The sequence below is a fragment of the Desmodus rotundus genome, chromosome 12 (assembly GCF_022682495.2).
Source record: "Desmodus rotundus isolate HL8 chromosome 12, HLdesRot8A.1, whole genome shotgun sequence".
NCBI classification, from domain to species: Eukaryota; Metazoa; Chordata; class Mammalia; order Chiroptera; family Phyllostomidae; genus Desmodus; species Desmodus rotundus.
In genome coordinates this window covers 60,952,633-60,973,087 of record NC_071398.1, presented here as the reverse complement: position 1 = coordinate 60,973,087, position 20,455 = coordinate 60,952,633, and the positions used below count along the sequence as shown (strand labels likewise).

The window sequence follows — 20,455 nt, the reverse complement described above, 5'->3', positions numbered from 1 at the left end:
CTACAGAATCGCTTCTCCCCAGACGTCCTGGGGTCTGTGTGTACTCACACACACCCTCCCCGTGTGCACCCCGCAAAATCCGGGGCTTGCCTACTTAGGCTGCGAGGGCCCCCCAAAGCAGATGAAGGCTTTGAGGTTTCCGAGTCGGAGACCCAGCCACACATCGTCCACACGTGCACACACTATGTTCACACGCCACCAGCAGGAACTCAGGCTGCCCCGCAGACTGAGGAGCCTCTCCCCCTCTCCTCTGAGCGCCAGCCTCCTGGCTGCCTCTAAAGTCATCACTGTCATTGCAATCCCAGAGTTGGGGACCTTTGTAGAAAGAGACACTTCCATTGCAGCTGAGGGCTTGGGCCCTCCCCACATATTTAAAGGGACCGAGGGCTTTCCGTTCCCCTCAGGTGGACTCAGACAGACACAGCCCTGCTCTTCACTACAGCTCCCCTCCCCACAAGCATCCTACTTGCTTCCCAGGAGCCATGCCAACTCCGGGGCTGGGCTCTCTACCTCCAGCCCCACCTGAGGCTTCTCAGCCAGGGCCAGGGGGTGGACCACACTCTCTGAGGGGCCGGAGAGCCAGCAGCCAGGCCACTGTCACTCAACGCCTGGTGTGCCCATGGCTCTCCGCAGGGTGGCACCAATCACAGGATCCCAGGGCCTGGCAAGTCCACTCAGGGCCCTCCTGCCTCTGCCCCCACATGCAGAGAGTGGCCCAGGGCTTTGCAGTCACTTTGTAGGTGACAATTATACTCAGTGAAGGACTGCTTTCTGGGTGGAACTCTGTCCTAGAGGTTCACAATGTCCCCTGGAGACCTATCCCTGTGCCCTGTCTCTGTGGCGCCCCCTTCTCTGGGTTGGTGACCACCCATCACCCCCACCCTGACCCACATGGCACTAAGTGTGGTCATTCCTTCCTACTAAACACTCTTCCCTCCAGCCACCCCTCTTCCTTCCCTTGGCCACACCCCCGTTCAGGCCTTTGTCACCTCAGGCCACCTGGGCCACTCTCTCACACACTGACTGTGTCCCCTTCTTCTACGTCCCCTGGCTACCTTGGGCAAGTTCCTCATTCTCTCTGTGCCTTTCTCCCATCCGGAAAATGGAGGGAAAGCCTCCTCCCTCAGAAGGAAGGGCCTGGCCTGTAGCAAGCGCTCAGCAGGTGTTAGGCATCACCATCGCTATCCTTCTGGTCAAGCCACCGAGAGTGTCTTCCCACGCACGGCTCTCCTTTTCCTGCTACGCGGCAACAGGAATAATGCTAGCCCCTATTGGCCAAACACCTCTTTGAGGCCAGGCCCTGCTCCCAGTGCTTCTCAACACTCTCCCGTGGCTCCCCATTGCCTAAAGAGAGTAGGCCCCACTTTCCGCACCTGCCCACTCCGACCCCGCCCAGGCTCTCAGTTAACACGGCTGCTGCTCCTTCACAAATGCTCCGCGGGCGGCAGCCATGGCGCTTCTCCCTGTGTGAAGACTCGTCCTGTGCACTCGACCGCGGCTCAGCCCCTACCCTCCTCTCTGTCGGCCCGCATTTGCTGGCCTTTCCCACTTTCTCGAGCTACAGCTCGGAGAGCTCCCAGAATTCTCTGTGACAAGGAGTGGCCCTTGGCCTTGGCCCCCAGGGCTGTGCAGGTGAGAGGGAGTCCAGGGACTGGCTCGGCTGTGCTCACAATCACAGAAGGGTTTTTGTCTCCAAGTAAGAGCAACCTTGAGGAACACCAGCCCCTTCCTGTGCGTGCCAGTTCCTCCGCAAGGGCCGCTGTCCCACACTTCGCAAACATCTTGTATTACTGGGTGGCTGTGCATGTGTCCACATCTTGTGTCCCCAGAAGGAAAAAAAAATCTCATAAGAAGGGTCTACCCCAGCTTTGGAGTGAGGGTGCATTGTTAGCCCCCTCCCACCCCGATTCTGCCCAGCAAGGCCTCTGCCCCACCAGGGGCTCAGATCCACTGGAGGCAAGTAGTGTGACATGCTGGAGATGGTGCCAGCTTGTGAAGCCACCTGCCGGGGAGTCCCTCCTGGTTCTATCACTTAGGAAGTGTGTGACACCTTGGACAGCTTAATTTCTCTGAGCTCTGTATCCTCATCTGCGGGGAAGAAATAGTAATAGCTACCTTACCCGCTGAGCAGATTTTGTGAAATTTTAAACAAAGAATGCCTGGTTTGGATCTAACTCGTCGTGGGCCCTCAGCACCTCCTTCCTTCCCTGACACCAGTTCAAGGTCTAAGTCAGTGCTCCCTCTGCTAAGCTGACGGCAATGCAAACAGGGCGTTGTTATACCCTCCCCAGAGGGAAGGTGAGCGTGCCTCCTTCCTTCACCCACGGGGACGAAGAGCCCCCGTGGACCCCCGAGACCAGCTCAGCACATGGAGGGAGCCCCCCAGGAGTTTTCCTGCTGTGACAGCTAAACACTCAGGGTACAGAAAAGACCAGGGCACAGCTTGTCCCCATTCTGGGACCTTCTCCATCTTACCTGGGACAGGCAGTGTGGTTCTCATGGCCCAGTGGGCTTCGCCACTTGCCTGCGGACACCCCATCGTGTCTCGCCTCCCCAGGTCCTATTCTTAACCCATCGGCATAGCCACTCCTTCATACCCGACACCTGACCTTGGAGCCTCGCCTTTGGACACAGGCAGCTTGGGTTGGAGTCCCAGGAGAATTCAGCAGCGGCAGGATACGGCAGTTTTCTGGATCAGTCTATGGGAGCAGCCTTGTCTGTGGCCCCCAAGGAGCCACACTGTGGAATCTTCTACATGAAATCAGGACTGACCCACGTGACCAGCAGAATGTGGCAGGCATAACAGTGTGGGTTCTGAGGCCTATGTCGTGACAGGCGCTGCAGCTTCCACCTGGGGCTCCCGGACCCTTCGCTGTGGGGGAAGCCCGCTGCCCACCAGGGAGGAACTGAGGCCCTTCACCCGCAGGCAACACCAACCTGCCAACCATGTTTGCAAGCCACCGTGGAAGCAAATCCTGCACCCTTGTCAAGCCTTCAGAAAGCTGTAGCCCAGCCAAGGTCTCAGCCGTTCTGCTCCTGAGTCCCTGGCCCATGGCCACTGACTTAGCTTGGAGCCTCTGTGTGTCGAAGATATTTGTTGCACAGCACCAGATAGCTAATTAATACACAGACTGAACTCCATGTCCTCTTTTGTGAAACGGGAATATCAACACGGACTTTACGACCCTGGAAAGATGAAATGAGGCGGTGCTGGCCTGGCACGCTGTTGGTGTCCGGCCGGTGGTGGGTAGTATGACTGTTCCCCTTCCCGCTGCCTGGCCTTCACTGGAGGCTTCAGAGGAGGCTAAGCAGAGTCCCCCCACCCTCTCCACTCGCCTTTCTCATGGCCCCGTGTCAGGTCAGCCCCAGTCTTGACTGTTTCTCTCTCCCTCTGACATGGGAACAGACCCTGCACTGGAGTGGGTGTGCCTGGGAGGTGGTGGGGAGCCCCTTCCAGAACTGGACTGTGGGTCCCACTGATGTTTCTCAGGGTGTTCAGTGGTGTGTGTTTGCATTTCTTTGGAAGTGCCCCACATGTGATAATTACATACTTGTTAGCCCTGTAAAATAACAAATCTGGAATCTGCACTCTGGAACCAATGGATTTCCTGCCGAAATGCGTTCAAGGGGCGCCCTGGCCAGCATTCCCGTTAAGAGCCAACACTCTGCTCCAAAGGGCCTCTCGAGTCGCCCAGCCCAGCCCAGCCCACGATACAAGCTCCCCTGCCCCCTCCACTCAACTCTCCGCCCCACTGCTCCCAGCGAACAGATGCGCTTCTGCTGCTGCTGATGTTATTTTCATGTTTTCTTAATATATGCCTGCTGGGCGTGGTCCTGGGCTCCCCCTTAGAGTAGGGGCTTCCTGGGCCTGGGGCTTCCTCCTCCCTGTGTCCCACTAGTGAATCTAGAGCCAGGCCTGGCAGATGTGGACCGATGCCTGTGGAGTCATCCTACCTTCCCCCAGGAGTTCCTCTTGATGGACACCATGGTCTCTCCTCCTCCCAGCCCAGCCCCAGCCCCAGCTCTCTTCCTGCCCAGGCTCCAACAACACTCGACAAACCCAAGGTCCCCAAACCTGGCGTTCACCTCCAGGCTGTCCTCTTAGGAATGCCCTCTCTCCTTGCCCGCTCCGTACACCTACCCCTGGTTAACCCCACTCAGCTTGGATGGAAGCATTCCGTGACCAGATGCCCCCCAACCAGGGTGGGGGCAGGTGCTTGTCTCAGAGCCCTCACGACCCCCATGCCCTCCTGCTGGGCTGGAGATCCCTGAGGGTAAGGGGTCTGTGTGTCTGCCCTCTCTGTGCCCCGCACTGGCTGGCTCATGGCAGGCGCACAGTAAAGGCTTGGTGAACAAATGCACGCAAAAGATCAGTCGATCAGAATGTTAAAATTGCCAAGAAGTTCAAACCTGCCCCCTCTTTTCCACCAAGCCTGAGTTCATCAAAAACTCCCCCACAGACTGGCTTCTGGTCCGTGCAGGCTCTTGCCACAGAGCCCTTTACAAACTGCACGCAAGGGCCAGGAGGCAGACGGCAGGGCACCACCACACCCCAGGCATAGTGCCGCCTCTCAGCCCCACACCCTTTCCAACCCAGCCCCCCGCAGGTGAGCAGAGAGAAGGAGCAGAGAAACAGACGTTCAGGGTAGAGTCAGGCTCAAGAAACAAGCTCGGATGGCTAGAGCATGTCCCTACATGCCAAGGTGGAGGGTTCAATTCCCGCTCAGGGCACATACAAGAATCAACCAATGAATGCATAAGTAAGTGGAACAACAAATTGATCAATCTCTCTCTCACACACACACACACCCCAATAAATAAAAATTTAAACAAGGAAATGTCTGTATAAACCCTGTCTGCATTGTCCAGTGTACCCGAACTACAGAGTCATTCCTCCCAATCTTCCAGGGGAGAGAATGAGGCATAGACGGGGCATGTGCCTATTCCAAAGAAAGAGATCAAATCAGCAGAAGAGAAGAATCAGCTCCCTCACTGCCCAGAAATCTTGCTCCAAAGCACAGACCTCAGCCTGGACTGTGAGGAGCACAGGCATGGATTCTGGATACCCAGAGCCTCCCCCACCCTTCCTTCTTTCTTTTAAATATCACGGGTGAGGAGGAAGCGCCGGATCTGGACGTTTATTTACCATTCCTTGGCCTGACCTTCCAGGAAGAATGTCACTAATGAGAAACAATCGACTTGGGCTCCCAAGCCCAGAATTTTCATAGGGATCAATTTAGGATTTCAGAGTCTAGATGGGGCAAGGGTGACACAGACGGTCTTCCCTTAGAAGGAAACAATAACTGAGTTTTTCCCGCCTGGAAGGAAATGTTGTATGTGTCAAACCAATGTCAGACGTGAGGTTACATCTTCCCCGTTGTTCCAACCCCTTTGGGAGAAAAGGAGGGCATTCACCTTCACGGGTGTAGGCTGGGGGAAGTCGAAAATAAAAGCAAAGCGCTAGTTGGGACTAAAGTTTCTCCAGTTCAAGAACTGACCTTACAGTGGAGGCTGGAAGCCAGGAGCTCTGCTCTTGAGACCAGATCCCGTTCTCTGTTAGAGTTCCTTTCATTTTTGGTGAGCCATTGCCATCCCAGAAGAGTGGACACTCCATGAAGACAGGGATGCATTTGCCTCGCTTTCTGCTGCATCCCAGTGCTAGCAAATGCCGGTCACATGGTGGTGGGTCCTCCTATCACGTGAATGAACGAAACAATTAGCCAGTAAGAAACAGTTGCGTAGAAACACCCAGTCAGTATTGTTTCCATTTTAAAAGTAATATTTCTCAGCAGGTACAGAAGCTTTTCTTTTTAAGATTTTTTCATGACAGAACCTAGAATTTTCTGGGTCACCTAGCCTGTTCATCTTGCTTGCTCTAAGGACAACGCATCAGTGACAAACACTATCATAAATCCAACTGGTTATTAAACAGTACGAATGGCGAACTTACGAATTCTCTTTAAACTCTGCCTCACATCTGGCTGCATCGGTGGGTCATAAAACCTCTCAGGTGTTGGACGCTCTGTTTCATTTAGTCTCAGCTCAGAAGAAACCCCTCTCCACCTACTGCAGAGCCGCCACGGCTGGGCGCCGCGAGCGTCCCCATAAACCACCACTTGGTGATCAGGAAGGCGGTGGCGTGACTCCACTCGGGACCTGCTCTGTCCCCCTTCGCCCTGGCCTTCCCTTTGGTGGAGACCACGGATGAACGCAGATTCTGGTTCTGCCACTGAGTGGCTGCTTCCACCCTGGACAGCTGGCTCCCTCCGTGGCCTCAGTCTCTTTCTCTGTGAAGCGGGGACAACTGTGCCTACCTCGCGACGTGGCTGGGCGACTTCAGTAACTTGGTGGTACAGACTATGTGCGAGAGTGCCTGGCACGCTGTCCATACTGTGTGTTAGCTCGTGCTTTTGTCTGCACGGTGAGGACCCCTGCGGTTCTCCAGGACCTCTCGGCCCTCCTAGGAAGGAGAACTCAGCAAGCAGTTTGCCTTTTGGGGGGGCGTTTTCTGTGCACCTGCCCATCGAAGTCTTCCAGACCACACGTGGGTCCAGATAAGAGTTTGCGTTAGTGATTTAAAAGGGCAACAGCAGAAGCTCCACTACGTAGCCTGTCTTGCATGCTCCCAGGACAAAACCCTCCCAGAAGGGCAACTCCAGCTACCCCTCCAGCCTGAATGTAAACCCGGGCTTCCTGCAGCCTCAGTTCATTAGGCAGCACCACCTCAGCACGGAAACTGGTCTGTTCAGAGCGGGAGAATGGCAGGAGGGACTTTGGGGCTTGGGGAAGGGTGGAGGTCCCTAGGTCTCTCTGCTCAGCCCCAGCCTCTGGCCTGTTCACACTGGGTCAGCAGCCTTCCATCAACTCAGTGACATAACCCAGAAATCTGGGCTGCTATTTCTGACTACCGTCGCGATAATAATCATCTCTTCAGTTAACACAGTTCGTCACATCCACTGAAACATGAGTGCTTCTCGATATCCCTCCACCGTGCGCACTGCCCATGGTTATGATGAGGAAACTAAGGTTTAATTAACCACCCAAAGCAAAACGCTTGGCATTTGGGCTAGGCTGCCTTGTTTAAACTGTCGCTGGGGACCCTTTTCCCGTGTAATACTTGCATCTTGCACAGTAAGCCGCTCGATTCCTTGGTTCAATAAATGAAGGTGTCCTGAATCGATACTGACATTCCCCTAAGTGGGAAAACATTGTCCACAGCGCACCCCAGTAACTCTGGAAAAACATTATGCACGGTCCAAAGGGATCACACAGTTGTTTGCCCAGAACTGGATCCACAGGATCCCAGAGAACAGCTCTCTGGTGAGGCCAGAGAGGAACTTAATTCTGAGCTGAGCCTCCTTCTTGGCTGGAAACAGCAGCCCCAGGTGCTCCCAGCTCACCGCCCCGTCTGCAGGCTGTGATCAGGGGCCCTAATGGCCATGATGCCTCCAGTGTGGTGTTTAAACCAATAAGGCTTCAGAGAAGTTACGGTATGTTTAATAACGGCTTAATGACTGCTTGCGAGATGCAAGGCTTCTGGTTCCTGTTTGGCTGTGATTTATGGCCCAACTCCGGCTGAGGACAGCCAAGAAACCCCTTCTAAGCCCCCAGCGGAAGAGGGAGGTGTTCACACCAGGCTTCTTGGATTCCTTTAAAAATTGAGAATTCAAATGAAATACAAATGATGTTTGACTCGCCACCTTTTCTCCCTGGTCTCTTGAGGCACTGAAAATAAAACACGGCTTGACCCATACCTAGGTACCCCTCAATCCACAGAGGTGAGCAGGGTCCTCTGGTATTTGTTACGCCATGGATCCTAGGTGAGGTGGGGGTTGAGTCTCTCGTCATAAATTAGGCTAAGCTACTGCGCTAGTCCTGTGCTTCCTTTTGGCTGGAGAGCCTCACCAGGAGATGTGATGCAACCCTCCCTTCCCTGCAAAATGGCCGGCCTGGGGCAGAGGAGCCCTGGGTCTGAGCTGCAGGCAGCCCCTCTGCAGGGGGCCCCACCCCGCACTTGCAGGTCATTTGCCCTCTGACAAGCATTCACTCCATGCCTGCCATTCAAACCCCAAACCCCTACATCTCCACCACCTGCTCCAAAGGTTGCCTCTGAGGGTCTCTCCGAGGGTGCCGAGTTGACCCCGCAAGTTTCCCCTGTGCTCAGGCCCTGCAGCCACTTCAGATCCACCAGGAATAAATAAAAAGAGGCTGAGGACCGACTCGGTCTGACCTCCACAGTTAGAGGAGGGGGTGTGTGTGGCTGGTTCAAGGTCCCGCAGCTAGCTAAAGATAGTGCCCAGCCCCCATTCCCACATCAGAGCCATTTGCACACAGCACTCCCTGTGATCCCAGGGAGAAACAAGAGCTCTCTAGGGGTGGTGTTTTGCTGGAGGCGACCTTTCCCCAGCCCCCGGCAAGGAGTTAGGTCACGTCCCAGCGCTTACCTGCTTGGGCCCTTATCCTAGACTGATGTCTGGAGACCAGGTCTACAAGTTCTACTGGGGGGCGGGGGCGGTGGGTTGTACGGGTTTGGGGGAGGGCTGTTTTCCCCTCTAGGGGCAAGAGCCTCTAGACAGGGTATCAGGACCAAGGGACTCACGAAGATGGGCAGACAAAAAGGTCTGCCCCTTTCCTCCAGCTGCCTGGGATAGGCAGGCTGGGGTGAATCCGGGGGCTCTCGGGCTCCGAGGGGTTAACCCGAGCAGGGGCCGCACGTGACGTGGATGGTTCCAGCCGAGGCGCGGCCCCCTCTGCTGCCCGCCACCCCCACCCCCCCGCGGCGCACGCAGCTCCCGGGGGCTCCGCGCCCCCGAGCCCAGGTCCCTCCCCCTTGGCGGGTGCTCACAGGCCGCGCGGGCAGCGCGAGCCCCGGAGCCCCGGCGGCCTATGCGCCCCGAGCCGGCATGGACCCCGAGCGCTGCGCGCCTTTCGGCGTGGGGCCGGGGCCCGACCTCTATGCGGCCGCGGGGGATGAGCCTCAGGGCGCCCAGGGGACCTCCGCTGCCGCGCCTCACCTGCACCCCGCGCCGCCCCGCGGCCCGCGACTGACCCGCTTTCCGGCCTGCGGGCCCCTGGAGCCCTACCTCCCAGAGCCGGCCAAGCCGCCCACCAAGTACCTGCAGGACCTGGGGCCCGGCCCGGCGCTCAACGGCGGCCACTTCTACGAGGGCCCCGCAGAAGGTAACGCGCGGCGCGGGGTGCAACGCGCAGCTGGACCCGCTCCCCTTTCCTCCCTGCCCCGTCCCGACCTTTCCGCTTCCCTCCCCGGCTCCACTATTTCTCAACTTTGTGACCCTCTTGCCCCGGGCCACGGCTCCCTTGGAAGCGGGACCCGCGGTGGTCCAGGCCGGGCAAAAGCCGTCACGGTGCGGGAGTCAGAGCCACGCGTGCCTTCCGCGGCCGGAATGGGAGGCTGGAGATCGAGGAAGGGTGGAGCGGCGAAGGCCCGGGCCCAGTCGGGCCCGAAAGCGGTTGGAGCCGGGAAGGAGAGCTGTGCTGGCCGGAGTGGGGCTAGAACTGCCACCCACCCAGAAACCCGGACCGGGCCCAGGGCCCAGGAGCCACACTCAGCCCTTGGCCCCGATACGGGGAGAGAAGTGGGCTTTTTTTGTGTCTAGCTCCGGCGGCAGCCCCCAGGCTGAGCTCCGACCCAGAACGGCTGTGCCGGCCCGCCGAGGGCTGCGGCCTGGCCTCTGCCGGCCTCTCCTCCCCAGGCCCAGCCTCCTCGGGGAAGGCGCTCGCGGGGGTGGCCGCCGCTGGTCCCGCAGTACCGTGGCCACGCTCACTACGGAATAACTGTGCTCTTGTTTCTCCCACTAACCTGGCCTCCCCGTCGTTAGCACGGCGATGGCCCCGCTTCTCGCAGCCTTGGCTTCCTTGCACTGAATCGTCACCGCTGGGCCGTCGGGAGCCGCCCGGGCGGGCCTAACCCCCGGGCGGCTCGGTGCCCGCGCCTCGATGCCCCGTGCGCTCTGGCCAGTTGGACCGCACCACCTCCCGAGATCGCGCCCGAACGCTGGGGCCTGGCAGGCGGCTCCGCAGCCCCGCCAGCGCCCAGTGCGCGGGTGGATCTGTGGGAGACTGGGCGCCGGCCCCATCTGCGCTGCCACCTCCCGCAGCTTAGGCCCCGAGCTGCATCCTCCGAGATCGGCCTAACCCGCCTCCGCCCCGCTGGCGCCTCACGGACCCCCGCGGAGTGGACGGGCAGCTCCGGCCTTGCCCAGCCGGCGGTGGGAATGTGTAGGAGAGGGCGGGAGGGGCGTGGGGGTCAGCGGAGGAAATGAGCGAGGCCGCGGAGCTTCGTGTCTGTGCCCTTTGAAAGAGGCTCCCCTGATAGAAACCACAGTTGGGACTTAATGAGAAGCAGTTGGCCTGGCTCCTCTGATCCCAGCCAGAGGCGGCGGTCGCGCAGCGCCGACAGCACCGTCGGGGACAGGTACCCTGCCTAGCCGGGCGCGCGGCGAACGACAGGATCCACCCTGCGGGCCTGCTGGGCGCGCCGGATCCCGCACCGGCCGCGGGGCGCCAGGACCCGCCCGACGCCGAGCAAAAGGCGGAGAGCGCTGAAGCAGAAGGAGCGGCAGGAGGAACCGGCGAGGGCGAGGGGGCCGGCAACGAAACACGGGGAAAGAAAACCAAAGAGTGTAAACAACCGAAAAAAGGGAAAAGGAAACTGAACAAAGCATCGGAGGAGAGAGGCGATAACGAGAGTCCAGGCGGTCAGCGAGGTGGGCGGAACGGAAAGGAACAAATGAAAAACGAACAGGAAAAAAAGCAAGCGGAGATCGAACGACGCGGGTAAATGGAGGAGGGAAAAGACGAAGGGAGTCGGAGCAGACAAAACGAAAGAAGAAACGGACACCCTAAAAGAGCAGAAAATAGCAAAATGATAACAAGCGGGAAAAGAAAACGAACGATTCAAGCTGAACAGAGGACAGGCCAAACGAAAAGGAGGCGCGGCGGGTGCGAGCGGAGTTTGGAAAGAGCTCTCGCGTCCCCGTGACCCCTCTGGAACTCGGCGGGCGGAGGGGCGCGCGGCCCGGGTCCCTGAGGCGGAGCCCAGCTGCTGGGTTGCGACGGCCCCGGGGTCCGGGGCGCGCAGTCTGCGTGTGAAATGTGGCGGGCAAAGGGGGGACCCGCCTTATTTCCCGGCTTTTAAAATAACGGGCTTGAATGTTTCCAGTTCAGACCAGTGGGCGCGCAGCTGCTCCCCATCTGCGGCGCGATCTTGGCCGTGACCGGGCAGTTGCGCGCCCCAGAGCCTAGCTCTCCGCGCTCCTCTCCCGCTCTTGGCGGAGAGCGCCCAGCCCTACTCCGGACCCCGCCGCGTCCAGTCGGTGACGGCCACCCTCCTGCCCCCTGCGCGCGGCTGCTCAGAGCGCCGGAGAGGTGCCCGCCGAGTGCTTCCTGCTCTGCCTGGCCTCGCAGTCTGTCCCGTCGCTTGGCTCTCTGACCTCGGAACTCGTCGGCTGGCTCGCAGGCCTTGAACGGGGTTACCTTCAGGTCAGTGCTCTCTGGGCAGACCATGGCTTGAGGAGAGTTCCAGGTCGTCAGCCCAGGTAGAGACCTCTAGGGCCAGGGGTGTCCAACCCGTGGCCAGCATGCCACACTCGGCCCAGGATGATTATGAATACGGCCCACCACAAAATCGTAACTTTACTTAAAACATTTTTTTTGCTCATCAGTTTTCGTTAGTGTCTGTGTATTTAATGTGTGGCCCAAGACAACTCTTCTTCCAGTGTGGCCCAGAGACGCCAGAAGGTTGGACACCCCAATAGGCCAAGGCTGGGAAACTCCAGGGTGAGCACCAGGCCCCACTGCGCCCCACATGCTGCGCTTTGTCCAGGATGGCTTCAGGTCCTCCGCCAGCGCTACGGGAGCCCCGGCCTCCGCAAGCACTGAGGGTCGATCCAGAGGCAGCTTGGATGCAGATCAAATTGCAGTGGAGGCTCAAAGCCGAGTGGTTGGTCCTGCGGCCTCAATGGACGCCATCGTGAAGGGCAGTGGGGCTCCGGTCGGGCGGCCCAGAGGTGTGCACCCGGCTGCCGCTGGTAGGGGCGGCGGGAGTGCTGTGAGCGTGAGAGCCAGGGACAAGCTCCATGGCCCTTTGGATGGCACCGGGGGCCTTAGAGCGCATCCTTCCTCTTAGGAGCTTAGGTGCCAACTGCTGACCCACTGAATTGGTCTGCCTCCCACCTTCATTGCTTTGCTTTTCTGGGCGTCCATCCTCAGGGCTGCTGGGTGTTCTTTGAGGTGTGCCCCATCCCCCAAAGAGGGGGGAATGCCGCCCTTCCCCCAGAGTCCTCCAGGCAGTTGGGGAAGGTCTGGGGCAATGGTGAGGAGGGAGAAGTCCTCTGGTCACTGAGAGGGCTGTAGAATGGGCAGGTGTGGCGGGCCACCCAAGGCCAGCAGGCCTTGCCCTTTTGGGGGTAGCAATCCTGAGAAGTCCTGATGCAATGTTCAGCCCTGATCCTGGGGGCCTGCCAGTCAGGAAGGCAAGTCTTGTGGCCCCAGATCTGGCCACTTCCTCTGGGCAGATCCCTTTGGAACAGATACTGAGGGCCCAGGAGGCAGAAGAGCAAGCCCCAGAGCTTTGGGGGGCTCTGCAGTGATGTCAGCACTCCCCTGGCCCCACCCCTGATCCCCACTCACCCTCCACCCCAGGGACCTCCCACTGACATCTCCCAGTCTCAGGCCTGCTAGGTGCGGGGTATCCCCTATTGGCCTCCCAGTCTCCCTGATTATTCCCAACTATTTTCTTCACCTTCCAGGAGTCCTTCTTCCTAAGCTCCTACCCCCAGAACAACAACAAGAACCCTGCGTGGCTCAGAGTGGAAGTGGGGTGGGGCCGGGGGCGGGGGGGCGACTGGTGCATTTTCTCTGCCGTCTGAGTTTCACCTGCTGTGAAGGCAAGCTGGCCCTGGCCTGTCATTTGTGCTCAACCAACCCGGAGGGCGGGCCAACCTGACTCTCCCAGGCCGCCAGGACACACAGCAGGGAGTGCATTTCACCGCCTGGGTGGCCCTGCGAGGTCCCTGCCCACCCCCCTGCCGAGGGACACCTGTCCTCCACAGCACAGACAGGGACTCCTCAGACCCAGGAGTCCACCCTCCAGCCTCATCCTCCCCACAGCTGCCATCCTGACACCAAGTCCCGGGGAAGAAGCTGCCGCCTGGTGCCAGCTCACTGGGCCTCCTGGGGGCCGCCCCGGGCTAGGGAAGGGGCCCTGTGAGTCAGTGGGGCGTCTTTGTGGCGTCTCTCCTGTCATCCCGGCAGACTGTTGCATGGGGATTTTGTGGTGAGGCTGCGGGGGGTCCTCGCCAGAGGGGGAGTGTGGCAGTTGGGGCAACCTGTTCCTCACTGTGCCCGGTTGCGGCAGGACTGCGCCAGCTTCCGGAGTGCTGGGCTGGGCCCCTGGAGTGGGGCTCCTGGGGGCTGTTCCCAGTCTGCAGTCAGGTCCCCCTGCTTGTCAGCAGCTCCAGAGGAGGGCGGGACGACGATGGGGTTGGGAGCTGAGCCCTGTCCCCACACTGTCAGCCAACCCCCCTTCTCTGAGCTCGGCTTAGCTCCTGCCTCTCTGTTGCTAGAGCTTCAGCCCTTGCCCAAACATCAGTTGTGGGAGGCATGAGACAATCCCTCTGGAAGCTTCTTTGCTCCATCTTGCCCTTTACACCCAAGGCTGGGGGACTTCACTTAGTCCTGAGATGTGGGGTCCAGGGAACCAGGTGCAGCCGAACTGGCCAAGCTGTCTGAGTGTCCCTGTCGGCGTCCATGTGGTGGGCACAAGGACGTGGGAACCAAGGCCTGTGGCGAGAGGGACAAGGAGGTCCTTTCTGGCAGGGGCAGGGACATGTCAACCACCCCATCCTCACCCCCTCCTCCCGCCCGGGCGCTAGGCCGTGCCGTGCCGTGCAGTGGCGCCATCCTGGCACCGCCACACCCCGTGGGACACGCCCCCACAGAGCGCTTCCCCGAAATGGACCTCCCTCGGCCCCAGCAGACCCGCCCAGAACACAGACAGCATGGCTCCCTGGGGCCCCCTCCCCAGCTGGAGACTCTGCAGGAAGGCCTCCCAATGCCAGGCTCCATGGAGGGTGGCTGCCGGAGGGAGGGAAGAGAAGGGAAGGGGGAGGCGGGGACTGAAGCGTCAACAGTCTTCCCCTCCCTCCATTCTACCCACAAAACCCCTGGTTCGGTTTCCATCCTCCTCTTCGTGTTTCCATTGCAGCTGAGGAGAAGGCCTCCAAAGCCGCCAGCTTCCCCCAGCTGCCCTTGGACTGCCGCGGGGGCCCCAGAGACGGGCCCTCTGCCATGCAAGGCTCCCCAGGCCCCTGCCTGGCCAGCCTGCGTGTCCCTCTGTCCCCGGGACTCCCCGACTCCATGGAGTTGGCCAAGAACAAGAGCAAGAAGCGCCGGAACCGCACGACCTTCAGCACCTTCCAGCTGGAGGAGCTGGAGAAAGTCTTCCAGAAAACCCACTACCCTGACGTGTATGCCCGGGAGCAGCTGGCTCTGCGCACAGACCTCACCGAGGCCCGAGTACAGGTGAGGGCGCCCTGGGCCCTCGGCTGCCTCGACCACCCAGATGGCGGGCCAGGCCACCTGAGGGCTGGGAGAGGCGGGTGCTCGCACGGCACAGTGCTGCCATTCCTGGTGCCTGCGCCCCGCCTGCCCCTCCTGGGCTCACCGTCCGCGCCCGGCTCTGCTGGGGCCACAGGCTGGCAGCCCAAGTGGAGATTTAGGCCTGCATGTGGGGCCGATGGCCTCTGGGAGTCAAGAGACCCATGTGGCCGTCCCATCTCTGCCAGGTGCTTGCTGGCCAGGCGATGTGGGGCTTGCCCCTGGCTGTCTCAGTTTCCCAGTCTAGGAGAGGGGGATGGGGCTGCCTGCTCAGGGAGTAGCTTTGAGGAGTGCAGCCAGGAATTGTTCTGGAAGCAGAGAAACGAGGAGCACCTATCAGGGCTGCTCCAGAGGTGGCTGCCCAGAATGGGAGGGGCCCCGCTGGGGGGGTCTCGGGCTCAGTAGTACTCAAAGCCATCCTGTGCCTGTGACTTTCAGTCCCACCAACAGTCGAATCCTGGCCAGGAGCCCCACCCTACCCAGCAAACTCTCCCAACAGGGATTCGGCCCCAGGCTTCTGGATGGGGCTGTGGCCAGCTTCACAAAGGGTGAGGCCCAGCTGTGGGGGTGCAGGTGGCAGATTGGCAGGTGCTGGGAACAGGGGAAAGGGAGAAAGGAAGTCCCTGTCTAAGCCATTTTGGAAGAGAGGAAGAACTTGAAGGTGGCGAGCAGTGTATAGGGCTGGGAGGCTTCAGGAAGGGTCTGGCCCAAGGGGAAGGTGGGCATTGTTGCCTTGCTGTGAACGGGGGTTGGGGGGGTTGGGGGACGTTGGGGTAGGCTTCAGGGGAAGGTGAGGGGGTGGCCTCTAGGCAGGAGACCTGGTAGAGGCAGAGCTCGTGCTGTCACTCCCCGCGTGGGGCCCCTCCAGAGTCTGCGGAGTCACTGTGGCTGGTGGCTCTGGCAGACGGTGGGGACCGTCAGGCCAGCTGCGTCTAGCAGAGTGGGCCCTTCATATGGACTCCACGTAGGACCAGAGGACCTGGGGCTATGTCCCCTTCTCTGCAGGGTCCTCCTGCTCCCATGTCCCTCCAAAAACGGGTGTCTGGGACTGCCCACCTGGGTTCCCCAGGGCCTGCAGTCATCAGTGAGGTGACCAACAGCCACACCACCCCAAATGACATAGGCCAGCCACCCCTATGGGACTGCCCTGGGCATGGGCCCCAGTCCTCCCCTTGGCCTTCCAGCCCTAGAAGGGTGTAGGCAAAGCCACAAGGCCCCAGACCCAGTGCAGAAGCCTCCTGGGGATTGAGACTGCAGAGTAGGGATACTGTCTCTGACAGGAGTGTAGCAGCCACCCACAGGCCCTGCTGTGCAGAGAATAATGAGGCCACCCACACGTGGGACAATACAGAGCACAGGTCCAGAGCACAGGGCGCGGCCCTCAGTGCTCGCTCCAGGCAGAGAAGGTGGTGAGAGGGATGAATTCCCAGGCAAGTGATCAGCCTCACTGGTCCCGAGTGCCCTGGTCTGCCTGCAGGGGAGGGGCAGTCAGGAAAGGAAGGCTGGGGTGGACAGGAGCCGGGCGGGTGGGGCACCCCTCCCTGTGCTTGCCCCGGCCCGCTGTGGGAGCTCTGCAACCCAGAGTTAGGGGGAAGGGTGTGCCCAGCTCCCGAACTCAGGGCCTGACATGCCTGCCTGGGCAGGATGACTGGAGGAGTGTGAGGGGCTGCGGTGGGCTTACTTTTGCACATGGGTGTACATGCATGCTCACACACACAGAGCTGCTTCTAATGCAGCCCCAGCTAGATCCTGAGGAAGGTTGGGTTTGGTTCCGTGTTGATATTGCCAATGTCTACGCCAGAGGCTGACACGTAAGTTCGTGAAATGATGGCAGTGCAAACGCAGGCGCTGATACACAGACATGTAACAGTCCTCGGCATGTGCCCAAGGATAGAGTCATCACAGATCCGCACACAGAGGCGCACGGTGCACCCCACTCCACCCCCACCCCACGCCACCCCCGGCTGCCAGGAGCTCGCAGATGAAGGGCAGGGACGGACTCCAACACAGGCAGCGGCAACAGGGTGTGGTCTGAGACATGTGAGGGACAGTGGACGGGACAGTACCCAGCTCAGATGCACAGGCTTGGGGAGGGTGGGCGTGGGCAGCACAGGCAGGGACAACCCAGCAGAGGCAGGGACGAGCAAGGGGGCAGAATGCTTCAAAGGCTGGCTGGGCTGGAGGCAGCTGGGCAGCACTGAGCGGACGGCCTGGCAGGAGATGAGGCTGTGGAGGCTGTGGGCTGAGCTCCCCAGGAAGCCAGGGGGGCTTTAAGCAGGACCAGGGCCTGAACAGAAATATCTTTAACATTCCTCGGGTGCCATGAGGTGGGCAGACTGGAAAAGGAGATGAGGCTGGTAGCTAGAACCCCAATATATGTGCGCCAGCACCTCGGAACCCCGGGCCATGGAGCACCATGACACCCTTACTAGACATGGCCAGGCTGGAGAACCAGAGTGACTCGGCCCAGAGACTGAGGGGTGGGGGGCTCTCCCAGGCTCCCCCAGCTCTGAAAACCATGTGGATTGACAAGTTCCTGCTACTCAAGATCGCCCAGCCGGGAGCCAGCTCCCCGACCTGTGTGCCACGCCCATTGGCTCTCTCCCCAGCCCGCTGTAGTCCTCCAGCCACTCTGCCACCCTAACCCTCTGCCCCTGCCCCCAGGTCTGGTTCCAGAACCGCAGAGCCAAGTGGCGGAAGCGGGAGCGTTATGGGAAGGTCCAGGAGGGGCGGAACCCCTTCACATCTGCCTATGACATCCCTGTGCTGCCCCGAACAGACAGCCACCCCCAGGTGAGACCCCTCCATGCCCCGCCCCTACCCCCCCATCTGGGCTTGACCGCACCCCAGGGATAGCCAGCAAGAGAGTAGCTCTGGCCCTGGGGAGACCCAGAGTGGCACTGGGTCCTGTGTGGACAAATCAATTTCTCTGCCCAGTGGGCCCTTGGCCATCTCCCCAAGGACGCATGCAGGGCAGCTGGCAGAGGGATCCTGGGGAAAATCTCATTCTGAAAAGCAGCGGGAAGGGCCTTCTATGGGCGTTGGGGACAGGAGGGTGGCAGATTCTAGACCTGGGTGGAGTGGAGGCTTCTTGGGAAAGTGTCAGGAGCCCTAAGGGCGAAGAGTGAGCCCCTTGTTAGGGAGGCAGCCCCTGGGGCTACCGATTCATGGGCCTGTTTCATCTCTCTTCTCAGCTGCAGAGCGCCCTGTGGCCCAGCCCGGGGTCTGGGAGCCCAGCCGGGCCCTGCCTCGTGTCTCCGGAGGGCATCCCCTCCCCGTGCATGTCTCCGTACTCCCACTCGCACGGGAATGTGGCCGGCTTCATGGGGGTGCCAGCCTCCCCCGGAGCCCACCCCGGCATCTACTCCCTCCACAGCTTTTCCCCTGCCCTGGGGGACCACAGCTTTGAGTCCTCCCCGGACACCGACTACAAGTCTCCCAGCCTCGTCTCACTCAGGGTGAAGCCCAAGGAGCCACCCAGCCTGCTGAACTGGACCACGTGATGAGATGTGTGGACAAGCAGACTCAGCTGCCACCCCTTCCCTGTTCCCAGCTATTCCCACCCCACCCTGGACTGGATGCCAGAGAGGACGCACCTCTGCCTCCCGCCCCACATGGTTCCCAGAGGCGGGTGGAGCAGCTGGGACCCTCACCTCCTGCCGAGTCTTTGCTCTTAGAACAAGGCAGGGCTGCCCAGGAGAGGGGGCTTCTCTTCCCACTACACACTGGGTCCCCTCACCCAAATGCTGGGCTGGGGAGAGACACCACCCTGCTTCCTTCCAACTTCGTCCAAGGCTCACTGCTATCCCTCCAAATGACACAGCTTCGTGGGCTCCTCACTCAAGGATGCAGGAGGATGGGAGGAGGACACAGGTTGGGCCCGGGGTTGTCCTTTTGACTCGGGAAACCAGAACCTTCGGATGCTCCCCTACGGGGGGCCTCACTCCCTCCTCCTACCACCAGAGGGCGTGCACCGAGCATCTGGCACTCACCAGGGCCTGGAAGCTGGAGGTCAAAGGTGCCAGGCCTCCCCTGCTCCAGCCATCCCTTCTCCCTTGTGCCCGCCCCACCCACCATGCTGTGGAGACCAATCCACCCCTCGGGGGAGGGTGCAGGAATTCCACCAGAAACCACCAAATATTTGGATTCTCCTCCACGGGACCAAGCCAGAGGTATGCCACAGGAACCCTGGACTCTCCTGGTTTACTCATTGAGGGCATTGGTAAGAACAAAACAGATCCCCAGCCTCTGAGCCCCTGAGATCCCAACCCTCACTTTTGTAAAAATGCTTTTGTAAAAAAAAAAAAGGAAGTGTGCTGCCCAGCATAATAATAAAGGTGGCGGCACTCTCCAGACCTGGCAGCTGTGGACCTTCAGGGTGTGGCGGGGGTTTGCTCTCGGGCTGGGCTGTGCTTAGGGTGGCCAGGCCATCTGGAGGGGCTGCAGGGACCCCGGGAGCCAGGGGAGGGTGGACTCAGCCCTGTCACCTGTCCAGGGTCCCTGGGGCTTTGGCTGGCGTGGAAGGCAGGGAGAAGAGCCCAGCTCTGGGGTGGCTAGGCTCATGAGGAAAATTAGGGGTGGGAAGCGGGCGAGAAAGCGCAGACAAGCTTGTGGCTGAACTGACAACAGAGAGCAGTGGAATGGGAGGCTGGGGAGCCCACTGAGGGCTCTGAGCTCTCAGAGCCATGGAGGTGGGGCAGGTCCCTGTCCCCAGAGGCCCCAGGAGCACATCTGAGCCGTGGGGCAGAGACGAAAGCCAGGACTCTTTCCTGCAGCTTCAGAGTATCATCCAACCTATCCTTCATCCCCATTTCTGCCTTATCTCCACAGCCCAGAAGGCAGGGAAAAAGCAGTCCCAGCCCCCCACCCTCCCAGCGAATAGAATACCACCACATGTAGAGCTCAGATCTCAGCCTCCGAGGTAGCCCCGCCACCCTCAGACGCTTCCTCTTCCAGGCGCACAGAAAGCCCAGCACACAGACACCGGCACTGGGCTTATTCCCAGAGGGGGGTTGAGGCCCCCATCAGATGCACCTTCCCGCCAGGACGGTCACTGTGACTGGGTCACCGAGCCCCAGAGGAAACCAGTCTTCCTCCTCCTGTCCCCTCATGGCCTGGTTCCTGGGCATTTCCCTCCCGTCAGTGCTGCCACTGGCTGAACTGCAGCTGAGCCCCTGTCCACAGCAAAGGAAGAGTCTGAGTGGGAGGGAGAGGCACCCAGCCACCTCCATCCAGCTGGTTGGTGATGGCCAGGGGCGCAAACCCACCTTTCTAGGCCCAGGGCTAAGACCACTGCACCAGAAGTGTCTTCCCACCTCTGTGAGAGGCCAGCCCAGTTCTGGACTTCCTGCCCCTCCAAGTCAGAGAGATGCAGGGAGAGCGGTTTGTTCTACAATGGGTGCCTGCCCGCCCACTCTGCACCAGGCGCTGCGCTGGGTGCCAGAGGAGGGGCAGTGCTCCAGCATGGCTTAGAAAAAGATGGAGAGGGAAGAGGGACGCAGCAAAAGGAGCAGAAGCAGGGAAGAGAAAGATAAGAAAGTAAAGCTGAGCCAGAGACCGCTGCAGCCGGAGCAGGAGAGGCGGGCAGGGGCCAGGCGGGTTCTGCGGGGGAGGGCACCAGCAGGCTACTGGCTCCCATCCAGGGGCATCTACCCACAGCTCATATTTTTCTGCCCAGTGACAGCTAAATGAAGGGAAAGCGAACTTTACAACCGCCCGCTTCGCACGTAATGAATATGAATGGGCATCCCGGAGCCTGTTCCCTGGGATTATCTGTGCGCTGATGGGCTCTCCCACTGACTGGGCCATCCTGGCCGGCCTGTCCCCTGGCGGGGAC

The 20,455-nt window shown here is 60.2% G+C and overlaps 1 protein-coding gene across 1 annotated transcript; it reads left to right on the top strand.

The window, feature by feature from the left end:
- Window positions 1–8,821: 8,821 nt before the first annotated feature.
- Window positions 8,822–18,888, top strand: ALX3 (ALX homeobox 3). Its single transcript, XM_024570579.3, has 4 exons — window positions 8,822–9,180; window positions 14,228–14,544; window positions 17,284–17,412; window positions 17,814–18,888. Exons 1-4 carry the CDS (start codon window positions 8,904–8,906, stop codon window positions 18,120–18,122), a joined length of 1,032 nt encoding a protein of 343 aa, XP_024426347.2. The 5' UTR covers window positions 8,822–8,903; the 3' UTR covers window positions 18,123–18,888.
- Window positions 18,889–20,455: the final 1,567 nt, after the last annotated feature.